The sequence below is a fragment of the Sprattus sprattus genome (assembly GCF_963457725.1).
Source record: "Sprattus sprattus genome assembly, chromosome: 2".
Classification (NCBI taxonomy): Eukaryota; Metazoa; Chordata; class Actinopteri; order Clupeiformes; family Clupeidae; genus Sprattus; species Sprattus sprattus.
In genome coordinates, this window is record NC_137921.1 from 52,129,321 (window position 1) to 52,157,042 (window position 27,722).

Sequence of the window (27,722 nt, forward strand, 5' to 3'; positions counted from 1 at the left end):
GCAGCGCGTCTGTGGAAAATGCACAATTCCCTTGTTCTCATGCAGAACATAAAATAGTCTTCCATGGCAAGGTCAATTTTACAATCAAAGCCATCATCAGATTACTTAGAATAAAACAAACAATAGACCCCTACCACCTTGAAGATCTTAAGTCTGATGAGGTGTTCCTAAGCGTCTTGCAACCGGCGGCTCTCCCCATTCACGCGCAGCTTCCGACCTCCTTTGTGTGTTGCTGATGCTGCGAGCGCTCGCTCTCCTGCCAACCGACGGACAAGCATGCATGAGCACTGAGCAGTCGTCCAGAGCGCCGACTGCCGCGAGGTGGCTCCGCTTCCCGCACAGCTGCACGTGAGCCGGGGAGGGTGTGGCTGATGAGGCCGCTTTTGGCAAAGAAATCTTCTGCACGCAGACAGCAAAATCACTCGCTTGCACAAAGCTGCCGGTGCCAGCCTCCTCCGAATAGTGATCAGTAATCGAACTATTTTAAGCCTGCTGTCAGTTAGGCTGTATACCTTTCCCTGGAATTAAATTTAAGGGAATAGGCTTTCAGTTGTAGGCCTTTGATGTTGATATGCGCAGATAGAGTAGGATATGCTAGTCATATCAGCACATCATCACAACATTTTCTTAAATTATGGACAGATTAGCCTACTATGATTTTTTTTATTAATATCAATATGACGCCTACAATCAGACTAAATGTTTGATTTGATACAACTGTTATGCAAGGTTGTATAACTAAATAAAATGTACAGGACGTTGAGGGTTAAGATAGCCTACATATTGTATTTTGTTGTTTTCTTGCGTAAAACCAGATTGGTCGATTATTGGCTGTTTCAAGCGTGCGCTTTGGCATGAGAAGCTGTATTTAGTGTCAACATTAGGTATGCCTAGGTCACAAGACAGGACCCATGAGCCACAGAACTAGTGCCATCTTTTATTTTCCCTGGGGATTTCCGGAGGGCTAGGCTGTAACCTGTGCTCGAGAAGAGAAATGCATACAATCAAATAAAGATATGTTTAGTTCTGGTACTGCATGGGGTAGGGGAAAGCAACACTTTTTTTTTTTTTTACAACCCTTTGGATAGTGTCCGCGAGGAGGCGCCATCAGCCAACGCTTCACGATGTTAACTTTGAGAATGTTTGGTGTTAAAGTGAAAAGCTATACTGCCAAAAGACACCAGTGTGTTGGCAAGCTTATATCAGTGTCAACTAGGCTGTTGGTTGTGTTTGCAAGGTTTTTGCATGCCTTTTAAGTAGTTAGCTTGCTAGTTTTGGAACAGAACTCCTTAATGCTGCTTTTACTTTGCAAAACATGTAAGAAGTGTTGGGCGCCGGGCGCGTTTACTGATTGTGTAGTATATATTTTTAATCAGAATCAAAATGTCTGAAACGTTAACCTCGTTACTCCTAATCTAGCATCCCAGGACCCTTTAGAAGCCATCTCCATGGAGATATGGTGGTACACACGGGGTTTGCTTGGGCGCCATTTTCAAACATCTTTACCGCCTAACCTTAATGCTCTCCTCCAACGACTAACAACACAGCTAGTGACAGAAACCAAACCCAGACCATAAGCTAAGCAGCAAAAGTTACTCAAACAGTGCCTGCCGTTTTTACTATGTTAGCTAGATTGGCAGGTGATGTTGCAAAGGGGCTGACTTTACAACAGACACAAGTTTAAGTTTTCATTGCCTCGGAAGCTAGCAAGGGCAGGCCGAGGAATTTCAAGTAAGTGCTATCCTTTGTCACGTTCGTTTGTATGAAATACCAACAGTGTAGAAACGTGACGAAAAGACAGCTTATACAGCTTTCCTTTCTATGACACAACTGTATCGTGAGTAACCAGTTTCGTGAGTAACAAATGCAATGCAGACAGTAACACCAACTAGCTATCTATGTATGCGAGCTGACAAAAGTGACGTTAGCCTGCCATGTAAACAAAAGCTTATCTGTTAGCTTGGTTGGCATCCTATGCTAGAAATTATTAGAGGTTGCTAACGTCCCCTTTAGCTAAGCTATCTACGCCAAAGTTCGCTATTCAGGTCGATACAATTGTCACTTGAGTTACGATTAGAAAGTTAGCCAGTGTTAACTAACTTAGTTAATGCCGTTTTACTCAAATGTGGGGCTCTTGTTAAAGCTAGCGAGCGATGGATTTCTTTTCTCACTCTTCAAGCGACAGGTTGGCTAACAAAATGCCATCTTGCTTTTTCTGGGCTGTCATTAATGTTTAGGGGAGGCAAAGTACGATTGAGTAAGTGATGGCGACAGGGTGACATACATATTGTAAGATGACAAGAGACAAGATTTTACGATATTAGGTTTTGGCCTAATAACGTTTGCTGCCACAGCAATTCACATTAAAGTAATTTAACCACTTGCTGTGTCTAGCTGTGTTGACACAACTTCTAACATGTTAACAGAAGTGCTGAATTGATTGAACTGACTGTCCAGTAGCCATGAGTACCACTGCCGAGAGGAAATTTGTCAATCTAAGGAAACGGCTAGATCAGCTTGGATACAGGCAGCCGCTGGGAATCGATACTTTGCCTCTGGTTGAGAAACTTTTCAGGTAAGTTATATCTTGCCACTTCACACAGTACCAGGTACCAACATTTCTTGCTAATTAGTCAATAAAACGCTGTTCTGCAAGGCCACTGTTTTTATGGCAGGCTCACAGACACTAACTATGTGTCATTTATTTCTGTGTAAATGCTGTGGATTGATGTCTCCACAATGTGCCACCCTCATGCAGTTAACCATGTGTTTGCATGTCCATAGAGTGAAGTTAATTGTCTTAAATCTTTCCAAATGACTCGCTCTTCTCTTCTAGTGACCTGGTGCACACCACAGAGAGTTTGCGCAATGCCAAGCTCTCTGCTGGCAAGACTGAAAAGGAGAGTCGAAATCTTGACTCTCTTTTGGAGCCCTACAAAACCGAAAATGCACGCCTTGTGCGGGAGAACAATGAGCTTCACCTGGGGCTTCTGAAGCTCAAAGAGGACAAGGACAGGCTCAGTAGAGGTAGTTAACACCTCAACCACTTTTAACAACAATCAAGCCTACTGTTCCAGAATCAGCCATCCTTGCAATCATATCATTATTTTAATTTATGAATCATTCAGTCATCATTGTAACTTGGGAATGGTAGCTAGCTAAGTTTGTAGATACGTGGTGCCTTTTCCTAATGAAAACCTCAAAACTGTGGCGAGTGCCTTTTCATGATCGTTGAAGGCCTGCTGTACTTTACATCAGGCAGTACTGTAATGCATTTGTATTACAAATCGTTTTGGGATTGAGGTCATGTGGGTCTTACACAGAGCTTCTCCCTCACAGAGCTGAAGGCCTACATAAGAAAGCTCGACCATGAGACATCAGACCTGAAATTCCTCAACAACCAGTACGTGCACAAGGTGCGCTCTCTGGAGAAGGAGAACATGGCCAAGACCGAACGCATTCAGCAGCTGCAGGAAAAGAACATGCAGGCCGTGGTGCAAACACCAGGTCTGCCTGCTTACCCTCACAACACAAGCAGCCAAATTAAGCCATTTACTGATGCTTTTTAGCCTCACTAACTACTCGTGTAGTTCTACCAGATGCATATAAAGTCAAAATATGTCATTGTTAGTACTTTGTGTACGGAATGCTCTGCCATAAGCTCTATCTCACCGTTAGAAGGGGACTGACTCAAAGCGTTGTGATTGGACAGGAGGAAAGAAGCGAAACATTCCTTTCAGGCGGCAGCGGATGCAGATCGACGAGCTCCTGCCGTCCTCCTCTGGCCCCACCATAGCAGTGGTGCCGCAGCCGGATGACCCGTACATCGCTGACCTACTGCAGGTTGCTGATGACCGTATCCAGGAACTGCAGCAGGATGTCACCAAGCTCCAGGTAGACCTGGAGAGAACGCATGCGGGAATTAAACACCTAAACGCACAGGTATGCAGTTTAACACACTCCACAAAATGTTTATAAAATATTCTGAATGATGTTGTACTACTGCCTTGTAGTATTATGTAACTAAATGGAATTATAGTCACACACACACACACGTACTTACCAGAAATAGTAATTGGACTGGCTGTTATTTACTACTACTATACTATAACAGGTGGAGGAGCGGGACAAAGAGATTGAGCGTCTGAATCGTGCCCTGGATGGAGGCCGTCCTTATGATGTCATTTCCCTGGAGTCCCAGAACATCAGCAACGAGAAGCTCATCGCTCACCTCAACCTGCAGGTACCAACTTGGTGTTTATGCGCCTTTGCGTACAGTACGTCTGTAAGCTCAGCGCGAACTGGCAGCGGAATGGATTTGAACTTTCAGCTGACACAGAGGGTATTATTAAGCAGCTTGTTGGCAGCACATGTGAAGCCAGGGGAACTGAAGCCTCCCCTTTTGCTTATCACACATGGCCTTCTGAGGGCTCATTCAGTGTGCAGTCCAGTGCCACACTCTCAACACGCATGCTGGCAGGCCAGCCAAAGTCGCTGTAATCTCGCTACATACCCCTGTTGGAGCTGTTGGCATACAGCGCCATCTAGTGGTGGACATCAGAATGGCAACTGCCCAGGAGATGGAGGCTGAGGTCTGGCTCCACCTGGCTGCTTGTCAGAGTGGCCTTGTACAAAATACAGAACACCCAGCTGCCCCTAATGGCAGGAAAGAGTGGCTTGCATGATGGCTTCTGCCTGAAGGTAGTTGATAAACAAGACTTGCAATATCACTTGTAACACCCCTAACTTACCTAACAGTCTTTCACTCACTGGACATTTGGCACTTTGTCAGATTGACTAAATAAGTGCTTTTGCTTACTTCAAAAAGTCTCCTAACTTACTGGAAATTGATGTTGTTTCTCAGTGGTGAGTCCCTTCGGATAAACATGCAACAGACTGCAGAAAGACTAGCTTCACAGGCTGTAAGCACTAATAGCTATTCGTCTCTGCTCTCCATTGGGGGGCCTTTCAGATAGAGTACCTACAGGAGACCAACCGCACCCTGGAGCAGAAAGTGCAGGGTCTCCAGCAGAGGAAGGTGAACGCCAGCACCGAGGCAGCTAACCTGAGTGTGCGCAACCAGGAGCTGTGCCAGGAGCTGACCCAAATCGACCAGCTGGCCCAGCAGCTGGAGAAGGACAAGGAGCTGGTGCTGGAGACGGCCGACATGGAACTGCAGGACGCCAAGGTAACCTCCTGGGGGCATGGAATGAAGGAAGGGAAGAAGAGTGATTTTTATAATCCTTAGCGTAAATAAATGACCTATAGAGACTATAGTGTTTATTTTCTTTTATTTATTTCTTTATTTACAATATGTTGTTGGATTTCACAAAATAAGAACAATACACACAGTATCACACAAATGAATGTATGCATGACTCATCTCTTATTGGGTTCCAGATGAGGTAAGGAGAACTGTTATAAATGTGTCACAAGGGAAATATTGGTTGTCATTTTAATATTTTAAAGTTTTATTTGAACTTAAGTACCTTTTTTGGCCCATGGTTAACTAAAGCTTACAGTTAGATAAGAAATGCCCTTGAGAGCACCAAGCCTAGCAGTCTTCGTTGGCACTGGGTTTCTCACAGTGTTATTTCAGACACCGCCGTTTTCATTCAAGTGTTAGTTTTTGACCCTCTCCTGTGGATAAGAGCATTGTGGACAGGTGTACATGCACCGGAACTCCTGCTGACATTTTTTTTGTCTCCTCCCTTCAGGATGAGATACAGAGGCAGCAGGGCGTGATGGAAGACCTGGAGAAAGTCGTCTCCAAGCTGAAGAGGGTACGTCTGTGTCCACCGGCATCCTGCTGCTCAGATGCTGTCATGTTAAATGGTGTGTGAAATGCACCATCTGTCCACACGGGCCTTGTCAACACAGAGCTCTCAATAGTATCAGAGGGAAGAGATGTAAGAGATGAGGATATTGGGATTAAAAGACACTGCCCACATATGTGTGTCTTATACTAGCGGTCATATCAGAGGTGAGAATATGATGAAGAAAAGGGTGTGTACCCTTATAGTATGCTATGCTTGAAATAAACACATTAGTATATTTATTAATAATGTCCTAATGATTTATGTGGAATTTTTTAGTCTTTTGTTTTGTAGTCTTAGTCATTTTTTCAAGTAGCGTTTGGGTGGAATTCCCTGTTAAAGCATCTTATTGGCTAATCTGAGCAATGGCTTTGTTTAACCTCACTTACGGCCCGTCTCCGCTGGGCTGACAGTCTGCCGCTTCCTGATTGGCTAACGCGAGTGTTGGCACGGAACCTAAGTGCTGTGATTGGCTGTTGCAGGACTTACTGGAGGGTGAGCACGATAAAGACCGGGTTAGCGACCAGCTGGCCGACACCAGGGAGCAGAACGAGAAGATGGAGGGCTTGCTGAATTTCCTGGAGGAGGAGAAGAGGAGGCTTCAGGACAAACTGGAGAAAATGACCCTTGCTGGTGAGCTGTGGAGCCCCTCCCCACCCCCACCCCCTGTACATATGTCTTGACACCTGTAGCTGTCTAGTGGCCGTGGTTTATCTTGCAGGTGTACTGACTTAAAAAAAAAATCAGTTTGCCTCTTCATTTATAGGAAATTACTTAGGTTCTACCCAGACTTCTGTCCAGAGTACAGTTTTCCAGGCTCCGCGCTGTGTTAAGGATGTATGTACCTGGTGAATATGATTGGGAATGTAGGAATGGAAGGACTGGGAGCATACAGCATACATCATAGCACCCTCTGTGTGTATGTTAATATGAAGACATATTGTAGCTTCTAGAAGCTTTCTACTATGAGAACATGGGATGCTGGAAGTAATGCTGTTCAGATGAATCCTGGTAATAATTGATACAACATCTAAACAGAGTCACAATGTTTTGTCTATCTTAGCTGAACTTGGAACTTCCCCTGTGTTAGATTCTATAGTGTCACCATAGTTGTTGTTTCTTGGTTCTATCTGTTTTTTTTTTTTGGTTTCGTGACATACAGCTGTAAAGGCTTTATAAATGATGTGATGAATAATTAATAATTAATATTATTATTGTTGTCGTTCCGGTGTCCAGAGAAGGAGCTGGTGCTTGAGCTAGAGAGGATGCGCCTGCGCTACGGCGTCTGTGGGAAGGGGAAGGACCGCTCGCCCTCCCGCCTGGACGCCTTCGTCAAGAGCCTGGAGGAGGAGAGGGACTACTACAGGCAGGAAGCCGAGAGGTACCGCAGGACCCGCGGGGGCGGCGGAGTGGCCAGCCAAAGCCCCTCCCTCAGCCCAGTCAGGGGCAGAAGCCCCAGAACAAGGGGAGGTTGGCATGGACGGGTAAGAGTCATTTAAATACGCACACATGTAGGAAAGCGATATCCAATATAAAAACAGTACTGCAAAAGTCTTTCAGAAAGTGCTTTCTTTACTTTTAGTCATCTGGCAGACGCTTTATCGAAAGTCTTGTTTGTGTGTGCGCTTGTGTGCGCGTGTGTGTCCAGGGGGACAGTGGGGAGGCAGACATATCTCTAGTGGTGAAGGAGAGAGACAACCTGCAGGCTGTTCTTCTGGGCTTTGAGAAACACATGGAGGACATCCAGATGAAGGTCAAAGCTCTGACCTCAGAGAGAGACCAGCTCAGTGCACAGTGCCAACAGGTGAGGGAGGGCAGTTCAAATGCCACCCGGACAAACCAGCTCAGAACATTATCCAGATGTAACATTAGGTGTGTGTGTGTGTGTGTGTGTGTGTGTGTGTAGCTTCAGGAGGAGCTCAGGCGTGCACGGAGAGAGGTAGGTGCCTCTCCAGAGCTGCAGCAGAGGCTGAGAGAGGAGAGGGAGCAGGCGGACGCTGAACTCCAGAGGATGACTTCAGAGAGAGAAACTCTAAGGGAGAGACTCAAGGTGGGTTTTTGGTGTTAAGGATGTTCACTCAGTCAAATATAATTACAGTATCATTTTAATTGGAAGGATTTTTGCATCAATAACCTTCTAAGATTTTTTTTTTTGTTGCCAATTCAGAGACACTGAAGTGTAAAATGTGGATTCAAAAAAGCATGACAATATCAGCATATCTGCCTACAGTGCCCTCCACAAATATTGGCACCCCTAGTGAATATGATCTAAACAGGCTATACAAAAATTGGTCTTTGCTGTTTATCATTTTGGTCTTTCACTCAAAATATTCACAAAAATCTTACCTTTTCATTGAAGTAAAATTAGTGAAAGAAAAAAAAAACTGTTGACATTAAATAAATATTTCCCCCCAAAACATGTGTGCCACAATTATTGGCACCCCTAGAAAATCTTTAATTAAAATCTAACTGAAGTATATTTCCAGTCATGTTTTAAATTTTTAAGTTCACCTATTTGATAAGGAACTCTTATGAGGCCAACCATGACTTCCAGTTCCACTGGCGTACAAATATGAGGTGACACAGGCCAAATTCCATTAGTCATTCATCACTGTGGGAAAGTCCCAAATAACACAGTGAGGATGTGCGACGAAAAGCACTGCACAAATCAAGAAATGGACACAAGAAAATATCTAAACAGTTGAAAATACCCATTTCCACTATCATGGAAATAATTCAGAAGTTTAAAGCGACAGGAGATGTTAAGAATCAGCCTGGAAGAGGACGTGTCTGTACATTGACCCCACGCACCGTGAGGGGGATGGTTCTACTGGCATGATAATCTCCAAGGATCACAGCTGTAGAATTGTAGAGGTTAGTTGAGTCTTGGGGTCAGAAAGTCTCCAAAACTACCATAAGATGCCACCTACATCACCACAAGTTGTTTTGGAGGGTTGCCAGAAAAAAACCTCTGCTGTCAATAAACAACAAACTATAGCGCCTACAGTCAGACTTTCAATGGGACCGAGTTATATGGTCAGATGAGACCAAAATAGAGCTTTTGGGCAACAAACATCAAAGGTGGGTTTGGTGTAGACAAAAAGATAGCCATAGAAATGCACCCCATACCCAATGTGAATTATGGTGGCGGATCTTTGATGTTGTTGGGATGTTTTTCTTCCAAAGGCCCTGGACATCTTGTTAGGATACATGGTATCATGGACTCCATCAAATAACAGCAGATATTAAATGAAAACCTAACAGCCCCCTCCAGTAAGCCTTAAAATGGGCCGTGGTTGGACCTTCCAGCAGGACAATGATCCAATGCACGCCTCAAAATCAACACAAAAATGATTCACCGACCACAGAATAAAGGTTTTGCCATGGCCATCACAGTCCCCTGACCTAAACCCCATAGAAAATCTGTGGGATGAGCTGTAGCCAAGTCTAGAAACGTTGACCTCAGATTCTGAATGATCTGCATGTAGGAATGGTCTCAGATTCCGTGCCATGAGTTCACCAACCTCATCACGCATTAAAGTAGAAGACTTAGAGCTATTATCTTGGCAAATGGAGGCTGCACAAAACATAACATTAAGGGGTGCCAATAATTGTGGCACACATGTTTTGGGAAAAAAATCTTTATTTAAGGTCAATTTTTTTTTTTCTTTTAATAATTTTACTTCAATGAAAAGGTAAGATTTTTATGTATTTTTAGAGTGAAAGACTGAGAGGATAAACAGCAAAGACATATTTTTTCATAGCCTGTTTTGCTCATATTCGATAGGGGTGCCAATAATTGTGGAGGGCACTGTACAATTCTGTAAATGATTTCCAAAATTTGACGTGTCTCAAAAGCGTGATGAATTCCATTTTGCTGTGTAGCTAATCTTTGTCAAATTGTACAGGTTGCCCAGACGACTGCTTTGACAGACAGAGAACAGGAGGAGAGGAGGATACTGGACCTGGAGAGCACCATACAAACCGTAATATTTAGTTATATTATATAACTTTATATGCCATGCTGATATTGCTGTAACATAATCAGTTCTCTAACTCATACAGTAAGTAGTGTAAACTGTCCAGCAACAGCCACTGTTCCATACAATACTCAGTTGTGTGTGTGTGTGTGTGTGTGTGTGTGTGTGTGTGTGTGTGTGTGTGTGTGTGTGTGTGTGTGTGTGTGTGTGTGTGTGTGTGTGTGTGTGTGTGTGTGTGTGTGTGTGTGTGTGTGTGTGTGTGTGTGGGTTGCAGCTGGAGCGTGAGCGCATGGACCTGCGTGTTCAAGCGAGCATGCTGAAGCAGAGGGCGGAGACCGTGGAGGCAGAGCTGAGTGCCCGTACCTCCGTCATGGTGCAGAGTGCAGAGGAGACCGCCCAGCAGAGGGCTGAGAGTGGGGCACTCAGGTGTGTGAAAAAGGGGGGGGGGGGGGGGGGGGTCAGGTGTATGTTTGTTTGTGTGTGTGTGTGTGTGAGAGAGTTGGAGGCACTCGGGCATGTGTGTGTGTGTGTGTGTGTGTGAGAGAGTTGGAGGCACTCAGGCATGTGTGTGTGTGTGTGTGTGTGTGTGTGTTTGTGTGTGTGAGAGAGAGAGAGCGAGCGAGCGAGAGTGCTGGGGCCACTAGGGTGCATTTCTGTGTGCGTGTGTTTGTTTGTTTGTTTGTTTGTTTGTTTGTTGTGTGTGTGTGTGTGTGTGTGTGTGTGTGTGTGTGTGTTCCTGACGTAGGCCATGGTTACAAATAGTTTTTTTGAATGCAACTTGATGGGATCTCCTCTTGGCTGTGTTTCATGAGCCCACAAATGACACACACAAATGTGAACTCTGATCAAATGTGAGATGACATGCACAAGTCACTACAGACAGATGTTGTTGAGGAGTACACAACATAACACCTCTTATGTGAAGAAGGTGAAGAATAGTAGCGAGACAGGAGAAATGGTGAAAAAAGAAAAGCACATAAGTTTACTAAGCGATGACAGTGACTTTGAGGTCAACATGCTAACAGTGACATGTTAAGGTTTAATAATCATGTAATATTTATGATCAGAATAGATGCCAGGTAAGTGTCTGCATAAGTAAGGGCTTATATAAACATTGTCTGTATGCCACTAATAATGTGTGTTTATGTGTGTGCGCGTGTGTGTGTGTGTGTGTGTGTCTGTGTGTGTGTGTGTGTGTTTTCAGGCTACTGCAGGAGCAGATGGAGCAGTCTCTTTCTGACGTTCAGCACAGGCTGTCAGTGAAAACAAGTGAAGTGCAGGCTGCCCATCAGAAGATCGAGAGACTGGAGGAGCGTATCAGTGCGTGCTTTAGCATCACAGATCTGAGCAGTGTCTGTTAGGCCTCTTGTTTGGCCTCACACGTCTTTTAAAAGTTACTAAACTAAACAGTGTTCGTTGTGTGTCTGTGTGTGTTGCGTGTGTGTGTGTGTGTGTGTGTGTCCAGGTGATCTCAGTCACCAGGGTTCGTCTGTGAAGGATGATGTGAGTGTGCTGCAGACAGCGTTGGCAGCTCTGGACCGGGAGAAGGATGCGCTGCAGGACACCGTGGACCAGAAGACTGAGACCATGGCTCTGCTGCAGGAGGAGCTGCACAGCAAGGTATTGGCCCAATGAGCACATATGGAAATGTGTGTCTGCTCTGTACTATACTCTAAGGCCCTTTGGATAAAAGTGTTTGCTTCATATATGTAAATGATATGTGTGTTTATATATGTGTGTGTGTGGATGCATGTATGTGTGTATTATATATATGTACAGTGGTGGCCAAAATTACACCTTACAGATCTGAGAATATTGACCTTTTTTTTGTCTCCAAAACATTATTTAATTTCATAATGTAAATGAAACATGCAGATGGTTGTTCTGAGCACAACAAATATCAGATGAAGTGATTCCTACTGTTTTTATCCACTTTTAACTCTAATATTTGGTACGCCCACCTTTGGCAAAAATTACAGCAGCACATCTCTCTGGCATAGTCAATATATTTCTTGAGAACTTCAACACTAATGTTATCCGATGCCTTTTGCAACTCAAGCCAAAGGCTTTCCTTTGAATGTACAATAGATCTGTCCAGTTTATTTTCCAACTCGCCCCAGATTTGCTTGATGGGTTTGAGGTTCAGACTTTGAGGGGGCCGGTCCATAATTTTCAATGTTCCAGAAGATTCCTTCTGTCACAGGTCGTACTGGCACAGTTACAAGAATGTTTAGGGTCATTGTCCTCTTGGAAAATAAATCCAGGCCCATTAACACCACTCCCAGAAGGTACTCCATGCCTCACCAGAATGTTATGGTATACTTTCTTATCCATGATGCCATCAATTTCGCCAAAGTCATCTGTTCCTAAGGATTAAATGGCACCCCACACCATAATACAACCCCTTCCTTGTTTAACTGTAGGCCAGAGATACTCATTTTGATATCTCTCCCCCTCACTTTGTTAAACATAGGCCTACATTCTTTGCTTGTTGCCAAACTATTCAAACCTGGACTCATCAGTCCACAACACTTTATACCAATCTTTCTTTGTCCATTTCTTGTGTTCTTTTGCAAATTTCAAGCGTTTCACTCTATTCCTCTCTTTCAGTAATGTTTCTGTGCTGCTATTCTGCCAAAAAGTAATTTTTCTCACAGTTTCCGACGCACAGTTCTTGGGAACACTATTGAACCATTAGTCATTGTGGTGTTGATCTCGTCACCAATTCTCGTGAAGTCTTTCTTCAGTCCTTAAGACTGAGAATTCTGAGATGATTCACTTCACACAGTTTATTTTTTTAGCCTCTCCCCTTTCGGTTCTGGTGGCATGGCGGTCTAAACTGTATTTTACAGTGATTGGACTGCATGTCAAGTCCTTGGCTATGTGGCGGTAACTACAGCCAGCATCTAAAAGTGCCTTTATTCGAACCCGTTGCTCACTCATTAGCTCATTCTTCACCTTAGCCATGTTCAAAGAGCAACATTTGCTTCAAGACTGCCTCTAGAGGCTTTGAATCTATACCAATTGATGGTGTGGCCTCAGTGACAAAACCCTTATGTTACCAATCACTTAATGCGGAAGATAGGCCTTGTACATTCAAAAGAATCACCAAGCTGTGTCCTGAGACTCTTGCATCACCATCAATTTAACCACGACCACACCTGACAATGATTAAACAAGTAATTTGGCTTCTTCTGTGAAGGAACATGATTGTGTGACATTGACAGTGAAATAGGCCTAGTTTGTTTTTGTACGGAAATTGACCTAAATCTACTTATGATAGCTCTATTCTATGGTTTATAGAGCATAATGATGACTTTGTAGGTATTTCATTAGTTTTAAGGGTATTTTAATGGCCAATTCTACAAAAACAACTGAAACCTCTTAAATATGCCTAGTGTTCTTATAATTTTGGCCACCCTTGTATATAAAAATGTCTATGTGGTACAGCATGAATAACACTTTTTGCTCTGTTATTCTACTCCTGCAGGACAAGACCTTAAAGGAAGTGAGACTAACTGTTACGGATATGGAGAACTCATTAGAGTAAGTGTGTTTATTATTATATTATAATTATATATTATAATATTTTTATACAGACTATCAATTCTCCTGTTATTTCTTCAATTGTGAAAAAAGGATAACCAAACACATGTCACAATACTTAGGACATAAAATGTGTGATTTGTGCACTTAAGTTTATAGGGACAGGAACTGGAAAAACATTAAAAAAAAATGGCTGAAGAAATGTTGAAATTTATGTCCTGACCGTGTCACTTATTTAGGAAGTGAAGAACATGATTTTGCAACATTAAACCACAACCGTGTGTGTGTCTGTGTCTGTAATCCCTTCAGCCAGCTGAAGGGGGCGCTGAACAGCCGTGAACGGGAGATTGTCAGCCTGCGCAGGCAGCTGGACTCCGCTCAGGAGGAGCTGGCAGCAGTGGGCCGAGACCGAGAGGTGGCCCTGAGAGAGAACCGGAGACTACAGGACGACCTGGCCACCATGGTCAGAGAGAACCAGGTCTGCAGGCTGTGGAACGCCATCTCGCAATCAAACATGCAAACACACACACACACACACACCCGTGTATATATGTACTGAGATCGCCCTGAGTAAGTATAGGTGACTACAGGACGACCCAGCCACCTTTAGTGCTCCCCTGGTCATGAAAGTCCTAGAAAAGTCATGTAAATGTAAAAGCCTATTTTCCTAGAATCCTGGAACAGTCATGACGCTCAGTAAATTCAAAGTAAGGTTTGGAAAGCTGACATGTAGGTGTATTGAATTGTTATTGTACTTTTCCGTGGATAGCGGTTTATTGTGCGATTTTCTGCAGCATGATCCTGTTTTCACTTGAATCGACCTAGTGTATTTCATTTCAATAATTCAGCCCAAACTGTGGAGTAAAGTACGTAATGTTGTGTATTTGTACGTTGGGAAAGGTCATGGACCTTTTATTAAGTGGCTCGAGGAGTCATGGAAACGTTTTTAAATGTTTGAAAATGAAAATAGATGGATATGCATGAAAATGTTCTAATTTATAAAACTGTGCAGTGCACACCTGTCACAGTTGTCTTGTTATGAATACCAACCTGCGTTGAATTGTGCATCCATAAATGGCCAGTGCAAAATGGATCATGAGTATGCTAACGTCTATAACGAGCCTTTGTTGCATAATTGTTGAGGGAAAGATAAAGACCTCAAACCCCCGTTTACGCAACTGTATTGTGGGGAGCAACCTTGGTAATTGAGGCCCCAAGTCTGTACGATTGTGTTGAAGCACTATTTCTGTGCCCATGCATTTGTGCCTCTGTCTCTCTCTCTCTGTGTCACCATGATTAGAGAGAAGCAGGTAATAATGAACCACAGGGAACAATGAGTCACACAGGAAATAAGTCATCACCTGATGCCCTGTGCACCTGCCGCCCCCTCTAATTGCTGTGTGTTCTGTTCTGTGTTGCTCAGGCTGTGCATGCCGAGATGGAGGAGGCCTACCATGAGAAGGATGAGCTGAAGATGAGGGTCCAGTCCTACATCTCGGAGGTGGCCCGCATAGAGAACCTCATGGCTGCCAAAGTAAGATCACAAGTAACCAAAATAAAAAAAAAACTTTATTTTCAGCTCTTAACTTCTGTGAAAGAGACTGCACCTTTACACTGATATGATATAGTACTGTGTTTTTCAACTACTGTGTATGTTCCTTTGGAACTTTAATGACCTTGCGCAGAAAAAGTGTGAACAGTAGCTTTCATTTCGAAATGGAAAAAGCTGAGTGTTCACAGTCACAAAGGGAAAAGGGAGCTCGCGCCATGGGAAAAATAGGCCCTATTTTATGGTTTCAATTCTGGAAAATTTGGATGGCAACTTAATGACCATGGGAATTGGCTGTGTGAAGAAATTGAATTGAATTTAATAACTGAAGAGCGTGAATATGTTTTGATGTCTCAGTTCATTTCAATGTTCATTGTTGATGAGGCTGTGTGAAAAAACGGGATTGAAATCAAGGACGGAAGAGCGCAAATGTGTTTTGATGTCTCATTTCATTTCCCCACTCCCTTACCCCTTCACTATCGGTGACGGCTAGCTGACAGTGATGATGTGGTCCCTTACCCCTTCACTAGCGGTGACGGCTAGCTGACAGTGATGATGCGGTCCCTTACCCCTTCACTAGCGGTGACGGCTAGCTGACAGTGATGTTGCGGTCCCTTACCCCTTCACTAGCGGTGACGGCTAGCTGACAGTGATGATGCGGTCCCTTACCCCTTCACTAGCGGTGACAGCTAGCTGACAGTGATGATGCGGTCCCTTACCCCTTCACTAGCGGTGACAGCTAGCTGACAGTGATGATGCGGTCCCTTACCCCTTCACTAGCGGTGACGGCTAGCTGACAGTGATGTTGCGGTCCCTTACCCCTTCACTAGCGGTGACGGCTAGCTGACAGTGATGTTGCGGTCCCTTAACCCTTCACTAGCGGTGACGGCTAGCTGACAGTGATGATTCGGTCCCTTACCCCTTCACTAGCGGTGACGGCTAGCTGACAGTGATAATGCGGGTTGTGTTCCACTAGCGGTGACGGCTAGGTGACAGTGATGTTGCGGGTTGTGTTTCAGGAGCTGGAGAGCCGTGAGATGCTGGAGCGGTTCCGCATGGCCCACTCACAGGCGGAGGAGCGGGAGTCACAGCTGCAGCAGGCCGAGGGCGTCACCAACTCCATCCGCCTGGAGCTGCTCTCCTCTGACACGGAGCGCAGGCACCTCCGTGAGAGAGTGGGCCACCAGGAGAGGGAGATAAAAGAGGTGAGGAGGGAGGGAGGGAACTACTAAGCATACTTAAAGAATGTTTAAAGGGAAAACCCAGGACTGGTATTGCCAGTGGAAATGGTGTGGATGGTGTCACCAATATAGTTCTGATATACTGTCTCAGGGAATATGAATGGATTTCTATTCCTTCAATCCCATTTTAAAATGCACTGTTGACCACATGAACCTCCATAGCATTCTTGACACCCCTTCAAAGTAAACCCAAATATCAATACTATCAAGACATAAATATAAAATATGAATAAACACAATGTAGCTTTAACCTTGGAGCCGTGTTAAAATGCTGGTGGTGTTTGTCGTGTGTCCTTCTCCCCCCCCAGCACATGAGCGCCCTGCAGGCGTACGAGGCTCAGGTGTCGTCCGTGGCGCGGGGCATGGCCCGGCTGGAGGAGGAGCTGCAGGCGACGCGCGGGGAGAAGGCCAACATGTTGGGCGACTTGGCCGCCGTCAGGGAGCTCTGCGTCAAGCTGGACTCCGGCAAGGAGCTCACCGCACGCCATCTCACCGGCAAGAGCATGGAGCTGGAGAGGGTAGACATGCTAACACACACACACACACACTGGACACACAGTGCACCTTCGTCTTCAATTGCATAGATACACACTGACACACTCATGTACTGTTGTGTTGGGTACCCTAATAAGTAGTTATATGTCCACAAACACATTCTGTGGTCAATGTACCCATTGAGCTTCAGAGAAAAAGTAGAGCTGTTTAAAAAGCAGTTCAAAATGAATGTAGACCACAGTCATGTTAATGTGTGCACACACATACAATCCATTTTCCATTCAAACACACAACCACTGTAGACTGCAGTCTTCAGAGACTCACATACGGAGCTGTGCAGTGTTGTGCTCGTCTCTGTCCTTGACCTCAGTGACCTTTGAGTGTTGCTCCATGTCCCCTCAGGTGCTGGGGGAGCTGGAGGACGTGCGCTCCGAGGCGGAACTCCTGAAAAAGCAGCTGGCCAGCGAGCGGCTGACCGTGCGCAACCTGGAGACGCTGCTCTCCACCACCCGGCAGAAGGAGTTCCAGACGCACCTGAGCAGCAGCGAGCGGGAGAACGAGCTCAAGGTGCTCAAGGACCGGCTGGCCCTCGCCGACAGCAAGACGTAAGAGAGGGAACAGGAGGGGTAAAGATGGTGGGGTAAAGGGGTTATGGCTAAAGCCAGCATAGAAATAACATAGATTAGAATAGCCTTTATTGACATGGTATGGCTCTGCATACAACCAAATTAGGAGCATTGCTCCTTATGGCAGATTAAGAAATATACAGTCAAACAAGCAACCTCTGAAACAAAAACACAGACCTTATCTAATTATAAAAGCGCAGTGGAGTGTGATGAGTGTGACTCCACTGCAACCGCATGCCCTATTCTGTGCAGGTGTGCTGTGGTGCATGTCTTTTTAGACCGTAATCAACAACACAAGTGCTGATGCTGCAGATACTCAAGTAGCCCAAAGAAGGCCGGTTTTATTGCTTTCCTAAACAGCACAACAGGCTTCAGCCACAGAAACTTAATTGCACAAAGGTTTTCTGATGATAAATTAGCCTTTTAAACATTTTAGGATTAGATAACATAATGTGCTATTGAAACAAGGGAGTGATGGTGGCAGCATATGAGCCCTTGACACCTGTGTTGGTATTACATTTTAGGTGATTTGCATAGAAAAACTTTTTAGATTCAAAAACAAGGACATTTCTCAAATGATTCCAAACTTTTGAACAGTAATGTAGGTTTCTCAATGACTTGGGGAGACTTCAAAAACAGAGAGAGACAGAGAGAAAGTGAAGTACATCTATTGAGAGGATTAACTACAGCGGAGGGATGTATAACGAGCAAACCATATTTCAGACTTCTCTCCCCGTACACCAAAATAGCAGTGATGTGGTGGGAGGAGGAGAGGAAGACTTCTGTGTGCATCTCTGTGTTTAAAAGGTCATCTTTTGTGTGCATAATTAAAGAGTAGTGCGCATATAGTTGGATCGGATGTAAACCCAGTTGGGTGAAATAACATGTGTGCTCTAGACAGAAATGGCAAATACTTAGGTTGCTATGGAGACATACGGGTGGTCTAGGCAGTACCCTCAGCTTAAAGTTGTTATTGGAAGCAATGGCCGAGTAGTACGATCAGACCAGGAGCCCTAGATCATATTTCAGAGTAACCCTGCAGCACATATATGAACCAGTCCTGCATAACGAATGCAGTTCATGTCCAGCCTTCGGCAAAGCTGCTGTGGTGATGCTCATTAGTTTTTACAATCTTCGCTCCATTTTTAAGCCATAATGATAGTCTGTCATCATGAGGTGCAGAATAGGGCGACACTGATAAACAATGCTTTGCTGACCAACTTATCATGTTTTCTCTTAGTAAACCTTCTGTAGACGTTCGTAGAAAAGGTTATTGGTGAGTATTTGAGTGGTAGTCTCAGAGGTGTAAGCCTGTGTGTGTGTGTGTGTGTGAGCAGGGTGGGACATGCCAGGGAAGTCTCTCAGCTCCGAGGTAAAGTGTCCCAGCTGCAGACGGAGATGGACATTCTGAAGAGACAGCTGACCACCGAGCGATTTGAGAGGTTTGTTTCCCAGAAAGCCCTTCTGCTTACCCACAATCCATCTCACCACTCTTCTGGACCGGTTTTGTCCATGGCTTAATATTCACTTCAGTATGTATGTTCAATTATTATTATTATTCATGTAAGTAACACTCACTCCTCCTGGCCTCTAGGGAGAGGGCAGTCCAGGAGATGCGCAGGCAAGGTGTGTCCTTCTCCTCCCTCAGAAGCTCCTCCCCTTTAAGTACCTCACTGAGTCCACGCCCACTCTCCCCTGAGCGCTCCATCCTCCGCACGCCTGAACGAGCTGCCGACAAGCCCCCAGACAAGTAAGTTGCCCCCAGACAAACAAGTGAGTTCTCCCATCTAAGTAGCCCACGTTGACATGTCCCAAGGTAGATGCCCAGGAGCCTTCATTTATAATACACATCCACAGACACCAGAGCAGGCAGTCTTGTAACTCCAGGATTGTTCTTGCTGACAGATTTCAGAGATGTTGGAATCATTTTGGATGATCTAGAACACACTCAGAATGAGCACAGCACACAAAGAACCCATTGAACTAAATAATCGCTTTTTTTCTCTGTCTTTTTTTCCTCAGAAGTGTGAGCTTCAAAGAGTGAAAACCAGGGACCAAACCTCAGGAAATGAAGGGAAAGTTAAATGTATACTTGAATGTGAAAATGAAGCCTTCTAAAGCAGTTCTCCCTCAAAGCCATTATAGTCCCAACCAAATACGAGAGAAACATTCTGGTGGCCAACCAAAACCCACTCCTGAGGTGATAGAGGCCTCTCTTCTCTTGCACCATCAGAAAAGCAGCTCAGCTCTGTGCGATGGCTCAATCATGCTGTGTGCCTACTAAAGCCCATCACCTTTGCACATGAATTTTTAATTATGTATGTATATATGTTTGAAGGAATCTCTTTCAATGCACTGTCACTAATTGTCTACCGCGATGTGAATATGTGTATGTATTTTTTTAACAAGAGTCCTATATTTGTACTATCTTATTTGCAATGTAAACATGTCTGTCTTAAGTGAACTGATCCTAATATTTTGGGGTCTTGCTTTTAATGATACTACACATGTGGCTGCTGTGCATAATAATAATATGACAAATCCAACATCTGTTGCCGTACGTTATGCCACGGCATGTTATATCAGACTGAAGCACTGAGCTGAATACTTCCGAATTGCTCTCCTGTGGTAATGTATTGTATTCTTTTTAGGTGCATGTGAAGTGTTTCAGTGTATTGTCTTGATTAATTTATTCTTTGTGAATAAAAGCGTGCTTTGTTTCTCGTAGCCTCTGCTTTTATGATGAAACCATTTTGACTTACGAAACAGCTATTTATTCACAATTATCTAACGCAGACGTTTCATGAAAAGGAAAAGGCTTCTTCAGGCAAATCTAATTTCTGCTGATTACAAAGGGCTTTATGGGCCTGGTTGGCTACGACACTAGTGTTTGGGTATTTCCTCACGGAGGGACTGCCAGTTCTTGCGGAATTCATCCCACATGAATGCTATTGGTGCGATTGTGAGGTCAGAGTGACGTGCCAAGGCTTTGCCTCATGTTATTTTCTCCCAAATGAGCTGCCTGCCTCTTGGGGGCATACTTGAGTTGCATTGACGGGTTTATAAACGGCTCCTCTATCCCAGAGATTCTGTTTTTTCAAGCGACACTGGGTGGCAATGAAACACTTCCTCATTAAAATCGTTAAGTAGTTTGTTTATTCATTCGGCTCCAATAAACTTGTCATAGATAACATCGGTCTGATTCAGGAATGTTTTAATTGGAATGCTCTTCCTGTGTACGTGAATGTGGTTGAACAGTTGTGTGTGAATGTGGTTGAACAGTTGTGTGTATCTTGGGTACTGGCTGGCAGTAGAGGTTTTTGGAGTGCTAGGTGTGTGTGACTCGCTCTTCACAGCAGGTGTTGGGAAATGGTCCACTGCGTGAGCAAAATTAAATAAGGAAGGACTAAACCATAGAAAGGATGTGATTGGCCACCCAAAAATATGAACGTGTATCAAGCCAATAAAATCACATCTATGATCCTCAAAAGAGCTTTTAGCCTCAGTAGACTTAAGGCTTGATTTTTGTTAAGTTACAACATTACAATATTAAATGCCACTGCAAGATCAGAAACCAAGAGCTCATTTGCATTGCTGAGTATTCTGTGATCTCTAGCCAGCCAGAGAAAAGTGCATTGACCTGCAGCGACAGCTGCAAGAGATATACCAACTTCCATTTTTCAAATGCGTTGCATAGTTTTAAAGTTTCCTTCATACTGTACATACTAAAGCTGTCTCGATGCAAAATAGACGGAAGACCTTATACCATGTGTTCTCACACCCTGTAATAGAACAATACTAAAACAGGCAAAAGGTACTTCAATCAGCAAATAAAACGTTTTCTTGCCTGAAACAGTGTCACAGATTTCACAGTGGTGATCAGTGTCTACCAGCTGTTTTGCGTGTGGTCATCATATTTAAGGGACATGATGGATTTCTATGATGTTTATCTAGAAGTCGGCTTACAGCAGCTTTAACATTTCAAAGTTATAGGCAGAATATCTGTGCAGGGGGAGGGGGCGTGGCAGCGGCTTGCGATGTACCCTGATTATTTCACATATTTAAGTGTTATAGGCAGAATATCTGTGCAGGGGGCATGGCAGTTTGCGGTTACAAACATGCAGGCGGGTGCAGGCACATCAGTAGGCTGCAAATTACTTTCTAGTCAGAATCGTGGTCCCTGGGACAAAACCAGTTGAAAACCCCTGGTATAGTAAAATATGGGGCAGATCCACCAAATTAGGTCCAGACCTGCTTCAGGGGGAGCTACCACCTGGTCCAATTCCAGGGGTGGTTTAAAGGGTTCCCCTCTAATTGTTGGGGTCCTTGAACAGTGTCAAAGATGCATAGTGCATAGTGGTTTCAACCTCATCCAAACCACACCACACGTCAGTTTCCTGATCCTTTCTTTACATGACCTAATATAATGGGGAGTGTAACAGGGCTCCATATTTAAATACCACCTGAAAATAACATTGATAAAAGTTTGTCTTCCCTGCTTTAGTGTCTGCAGTGTTCTGCGGTTGTGTTGGGGAGGGAATATCCAAAAAGCGAGAAATCCAGAATATACTTAGGTAGCAGCTCTCGCAGTAGCTTCTGCGGTACGCTGCACAGGTAATAATGCAAAGTCTCTTTAGTGACCGGCTTGTACCAGGACTGGCGCTCTGGGAACTGCAGGTGTGGCGGTGCGCCCACCTTTTCCAGTACATGCGCGGCATCGGCCTCCAAACGCTCGTACGACCCAATGAAGTCGTAGGTTACGGCACACGGCTGGCATAGGTTGTACATAGGCATCCAGTGTTCATTCATGCGGTCCGAGTCCTCGTCCAATAGGTAGCGCACGAACTCCGTGAATGTCACGTCGTCCCCGGCGATGTTGTTGTCTTTGGCATGGCCCTTGCGGTAGCGCCGGATGATCTCGGCGCCGTACTTCTTCTGGTAGGACGCGATTTCGCCAAACTTGTTGCGGTAGGCCGAGAGCAGGCGCGCCATGGGCTCGCGTACGAACATGAACTTGTAGTAGTGGCGCAGGCGGTGTCGGATCTGCTCCGGCTGCAGGTCTGACAGGAAGAGGAGGTCGGCACGATGGTCCATCTTCCCCTTGGTGTCTACGCCGGGCAGGACCCCGCTTAGCACCTTCAGCATGCGCTTCCAGTTGGAGCAGGCCACCTTGGGAACGTAGCAGTAGAGGAATTGGTGCTCCTCGCTCACCAGGATGTGCTGCAGCAGCGTCTTCCGCTGGAAGGCACTTAGTGACCACACGTTGTGGGGCATGTTCTTCTGGCCGCACATGGAGCGGATGGTGCGGTTGCGGATCTCCTGCAGAATCTGAGAGAGAAGTTGGGGAACAGTGGTTACTTGATCTGCTGGTATAAAATGGCTCCAGGCAGGGAAAAATAAATAAAGCTCTTACTAATGTTTATGTATTAAATATATATTAAAACGGTTTAACTCATATTTTTGCTTTGGGGAAGAAAATGAATGTTAAACAAATGGGTTTGCTAGTTTTTAGTTATCACAGGTATGCATGGAGATCTTGCTATGAGGTTCACGTGTGTGTGCTGAAGTTGGAACTGTAACGGATGAAGAAAAACGTAGACGAACTTGGAGTATTTTGGCAAAAATGCGACGAGTTAGAAGATGGAGATTCACAATTCCTAATAATAATAATAATGAAAATGCCTATGTCTGCGGTAAACTTGACTGTGCAAATCTGAGGGTGTAAGTCAGATGGGATTCACAATTCCTCACCCTAAAATGTATTAGAATGCAGGAAATTGCATCTAAAAATCACAAAATGTTCTGTAAGATTCTTTCTCTATTTAGACTAACTGTCCCTAATCACAAAAGGTGGTCTCGTGGGTTGTAGAATGGAGTCTCAATCAAGGAGCTTGAAGTGGTTTGGATCAGAGCCAAAGATATTTATTGTAGCAGACAAGAAATATCACTTAAGTACTTTTCTGAGTCTAAGTATCTAAAGTACCGGTGGAGCAGAGTTCTTTCAGGGCACACGCAGCCTGCGTGGATCCGTCCTGGAGAGGAGATGGTGTCGTCTCTTGTGATTCTTGCTCTGATCGACCTGAGTCTAGCGTGCAGCCCAATTTAACCAGTATAATTACATAAGCCAAATAGAATGTATAACATCTCAACCAAAGGATTACACACACACATATGAACACGTAAACAGTCTCATGAGCTCATCGATGCCCTTGCCCTTGGGTCTGATAGAATGGGCGCCTTTGAGGAATGCTACCCAGCACACACACAGAGGGGCCTAAGCAGACATAGTGGAGCTGTCTCCAACGGGCATCATATGGTGACCTGTTAACCTTACTGGGATCTGGGCCTACATGGTCCCTCAGGAGGGCCTGAAAGTGATGGAGGCACCTACACTAGAGATCTGTACATGAGAAATACACCAGAATCTAACAGGGAGGACCCCCAGACCCCCGCTACTTAGGCTACAGCACCCCCTGACCAAAATTACTTCCCGTGCCTCTGCCTATTACAGTGTAATTGCACCCTTAAATATGTTTTTTGAGCTGTTATCTAAATTATAGGACTGTACTGTGATGAAACACATCAAAACTGGTGTTAATATTGACAAAATGTGCAGTTTCTGCATTATATGGGTTGAAAATGGCCCAACACATCCTGAACCTAGTTTAAAATACTCCTTCTTGTCTATAAATCACTAAACAGCCTTGCCCCACCCTATATTTATTTGATTTCTTTTTATGATCCATCGCGTTGCGGTTCAATAAATGTCTTCTCACGACCCCAAGAATAAACACCAATGCTGCACACAGTGCCTTTAGTAACTGTGCCCCAACCCTCTGGAAAAGCCTACCTCTGGAGTTAAGGTCATCGCACTCAGTGCTCTCTTTTAAAAAGGGAATTAAAACTGTTGTTTTTATTTAATGTATTTACGTATTTATATATATATATATATATATATATATTTGCTAAGTGTGTTTGTTTGTATGTTTATTTTAGATAATTGAATGTCTTCTCTGCACTCAAAGCACATCGGGCCTCATTTTCGTTCATTTTCTGAACTTCTTCTGAAATGTTACTTACGCAACTTCGTAAAAACAACGTAAGGGAAACGCTTCCGCTGCATTCCCGCATGCTTGAAAATGCGTCATAAACAGCCGAAGTCTTCTCAGCTGTGTTCCTCCGGATTAGTTTCTTAAATTGATGCGCGTTCTCGTGAAGTGGATTTGCATACACACACCCCGCCAGCTCCTTATTAGGGCACACAACCGTAGAACAGTTGCTGTCGGAATCTCCCGAATCTACACGAAAGCACCTTGCGAGTCATGTCTTAGCGAGAAGCGAGCAAAAAGCGCAGATTTAATTTAACTGGTGCAGACATGGAGGTACTGCAGGATGTGTCCCTTCTATTCCACTATGGCTATTTTAACGCGATTGGGTTTAGGGTGTATTTATTTATTGACTTACATGTGCAGTGTTCGTGTACATTTACATTCACATTCAGTAATTTAGCAGACGCCTTTGTCCAAAGCGATGTACAAGGGAGAGAACAGTCAAGCTACGAGCAATAGAGACCTAGTGTAACAATAAATACTACTTTACATAAGAAATAGAAAAACGAGGCAGTTCATTCCACCAATGTGGATACAAATGAGAATAGTCTGGATTAGCATTCTGGTGTAGTCCTTTTATTTATTTAATGACATCATGATGTCTCGTAGAATCACGACTATAAATGTGAAACGTAATTGTTAATGATACAAATATTCTCGTATTTATTATTATTATAATTATTTTAATCCGAGGATGTCTGTAGTTGACGTGAAGTGAACGCAATCACCAACGGTTTCTCACAAATTCAGCCATTAACCCAGTTTTTAAAAATGCCGACGTGGCCATCTTGTGGTTATTTGAGGAATCGCATTTGAGAAGATTACGGCAGAGTTACGACTGCTATTTCACGTTCTGAAAGTCTTCTGAAGTTCAGAAGAAATCCCAGATGAGAAAACTATGGAGAATGGCAAATGTTTTCCTAAATCCACCGAAGTTGAGATCAGAAGAAAGTCCTTCTCAAAGTCTTCTCAACTGCTGTCGAGAATGAGGCCCATTGTGTCTATAACATGTGAATTGTGCTATATAAATAAACTTGAACTTGAACCTAACAAGGGTGATGCTGAGGTAGAGTCAACCGTTTGGCACTTATATTCATGATGAAATGAGCGGCCCACCTCCCCGAGTCCCCAGCTGTTAGTCTGAATCTCTTTTTCCTTTGGTGATCAGGACTCATCATTCACAGGAGTTCCCAGCGTCTTGCCCAATTGTTAGCTTTTTGTCAAAATGATGCAGTGGGTGGACTGAGTAACACTTTAAAGAAACATTTTCATAAGCATACACAGATAAGTTTATATATGACTATGCTAATTCTAAATGATATTCTATATATCAATCCAATACAAGTTAAAATGTGTATTAAGCAGAAGTTACTATTGTTTTAGGTGATCAGTAGCAGGTCATGTTTAGGCTAGAATGAAAGCACATTCTCATCCAGTCTCAAACTCAACAAGGACAAACATGGGATGGGTTTCATGGGATATAAATAGTCATCTAACGTAAAAAAAAAAAAAATGCCTCCACTGGCCATCTGTTGGAAACACCCCAATAATACCAATGTGGTTCCCATATGTGTTTAAAATCATACCAGGTGAGGCGTTCCACTCCAGGGCTCATGTGCAGACAGTGTTAAGGGTCAGGGCTACAGCGAACCATTTCTACCTTTCAGTCAGTCAGTCAGTCAATGGCAGCTGAGTGAGACTGTCAAGTAGGCATATAGAATGCCTGGATGACTTGCAAGTTACTTCACAATATTTTGGGACATGCATCTCGGTACTTTGTTTTAAGTGTTTGTCGGGGGCCAGAGAAACATTAACAAATGCAGTAAAGATGTGAACCAGAGGAGCAAAATGCACAAGAAGACAAACTATTTTCATTCTGAAAGCCTTTAATGAGGAAAAACTACATATTGCATATTTCAAAGACTAGCCTAATTGCATTATGACAGTAGGCCATCAAGGTATAGTTATGCACACCATATAATATGAAGCATATCCATGCCCCGCTGTTCTCCAGGTATGAGCCATAATGTTAAACTTATGAGGTTTTATAGGAGAATTAAACATCACATTGTTGGGGGGTAGGCCATATCAGCTCAATATATAAAAAAATTGTTTACATTTGGGCCTACATTGTGTCATAAGAGATCAAAAACGTCTTTTTGTATTGGATAAAATGGACACTTTTTGTCTGGTCCAACATCGAGTGTGCCTACATTTAAAGGCACAGTGAGAAGTTTTGCTTCTGCACTTTTTGTGTGCTTGTTTACATTTACATTGTAAACTAATATATTTATATGACACTCCAATGAATCAACATGCATAGAATACACTTGCCATGTTCCCCTAAACTCTCAATGTAGCCAGACAAAATAAAGAAGAGCTTTCATGTGCACCGTTCTTCCCTCAGTTAATAGGCCGCGTATGTTCTGAGAATTTGAGGATTTGCGTGGATTACTTTAAGTGCTGTAAATCCATACAAACTGGCTAAAACTCAATGAAGGCTGACATACCGTGGTATACAGCCACGTTATGTATGCTGCATATTAACATTACAGGAGCAGAATTTAAATTAAAGAAAAAAACACTAGACCATCTATCGGCTCCTGGTTGTCATTTATCCTTCCTACCCGAACATGTTCAGAAAGATGTGCAAGTCCAAACGTGTCCACAAAGCCTACACGTCAATCATTTCACACAAGCCAACTTTCACTGTGCGCTATTTGAACAGTATAAAAACAGTATAATATTACTGAGAAGGACTCACAGTAATTAACTAGAGCAAAAAAGCAAACAGCCTTCTGAGGAAGTCACTTAAAAAAATAGGCTCACTTGAGATTCCACGTCCACAGTTGAATCATGATGCCTCACTTGCTGGAGATAGTTTGCATTCTTGCCGTTCCCCCGCGGTGGCGGTGTCTCCATATTATTCAACATTCCTTTCTCTATCATCAGCAGAAGGCCTCCGGACGCCACGATAACGGCGAACGTCAAGACTGATGGCAAGACCGCTGAACTTCGGCGTTGAGACGTCGCACTCACTACTGGTCTAAAGTTTATAACCGAGCTGCCTCGAGGCCCGCCGACCCCCTTCTTTACAAACTCCTGCTTACGCACCGGCATCTTGGTATAAGCCTATCGCTTAGTATCCTGTAATACTGTCTTCTCCGGAAACAAAGGAAATAGCTATGTTAAAACATTTCCATAACGTTCACTCCGCCGGCCAACTTTCTCGTTGCATTTCAGGGGGGTTTCAGAAGAAACACTGACAAAAGATGCATTGTGGGATTTGTAGTGTGAGTGCATTTTTAAGCGTTCTTGGTGGGAGGAGACGCGGACGTAGTTCTGGGTTGACATCTCATC

The 27,722-nt window shown here is 44.0% G+C and overlaps 2 protein-coding genes across 2 annotated transcripts; one reads left to right on the forward strand and one right to left on the reverse strand.

The window, feature by feature from the left end:
• Positions 1 to 1,662: 1,662 nt before the first annotated feature.
• cep135 (centrosomal protein 135) lies at positions 1,663 to 19,007 on the forward strand (the record flags this gene model as incomplete). Its single annotated transcript, XM_080832029.1, has 24 exons — positions 1,663 to 1,731; positions 2,427 to 2,575; positions 2,837 to 3,027; positions 3,340 to 3,507; positions 3,713 to 3,942; positions 4,115 to 4,243; positions 4,973 to 5,188; positions 5,718 to 5,783; positions 6,299 to 6,449; positions 7,053 to 7,300; positions 7,465 to 7,620; positions 7,723 to 7,866; positions 9,725 to 9,802; positions 10,071 to 10,222; positions 11,001 to 11,116; positions 11,262 to 11,416; positions 13,287 to 13,342; positions 13,652 to 13,820; positions 14,766 to 14,876; positions 15,911 to 16,096; positions 16,441 to 16,650; positions 17,030 to 17,232; positions 18,591 to 18,695; positions 18,848 to 19,007. Exons 2-24 carry the CDS (start codon positions 2,463 to 2,465, stop codon positions 19,005 to 19,007), a joined length of 3,513 nt encoding a protein of 1,170 aa, XP_080688155.1. The 5' UTR covers positions 1,663 to 1,731; positions 2,427 to 2,462.
• Positions 19,008 to 21,131: 2,124 nt separating this feature from the next.
• chst14 (carbohydrate (N-acetylgalactosamine 4-0) sulfotransferase 14) lies at positions 21,132 to 27,520 on the reverse strand. Its single transcript, XM_080832076.1, has 2 exons — positions 27,192 to 27,520; positions 21,132 to 22,581 (listed from the first exon to the last, which is right to left on the reverse strand). The coding sequence occupies exons 1-2, from the start codon at positions 27,480 to 27,482 to the stop codon at positions 21,754 to 21,756; spliced, it is 1,119 nt and encodes a 372-aa protein (XP_080688202.1). The 5' UTR covers positions 27,483 to 27,520; the 3' UTR covers positions 21,132 to 21,753.
• Positions 27,521 to 27,722: the final 202 nt, after the last annotated feature.

Excerpts from the sequence above, each read along its gene's own strand:
- chst14 (XM_080832076.1), bottom strand. The coding sequence starts at position 27,482 with ATGCCGGTGCGTAAGCAGGAGTTTGTAAAGAAGGGGGTCGGCGGGCCT. Across the intron at positions 22,582-27,191 it reads CTGTGGACGTGGAATCTCAA|ATTCTGCAGGAGATCCGCAA; the intron begins GTGAGCCTATTT and ends CTTCTCTCTCAG.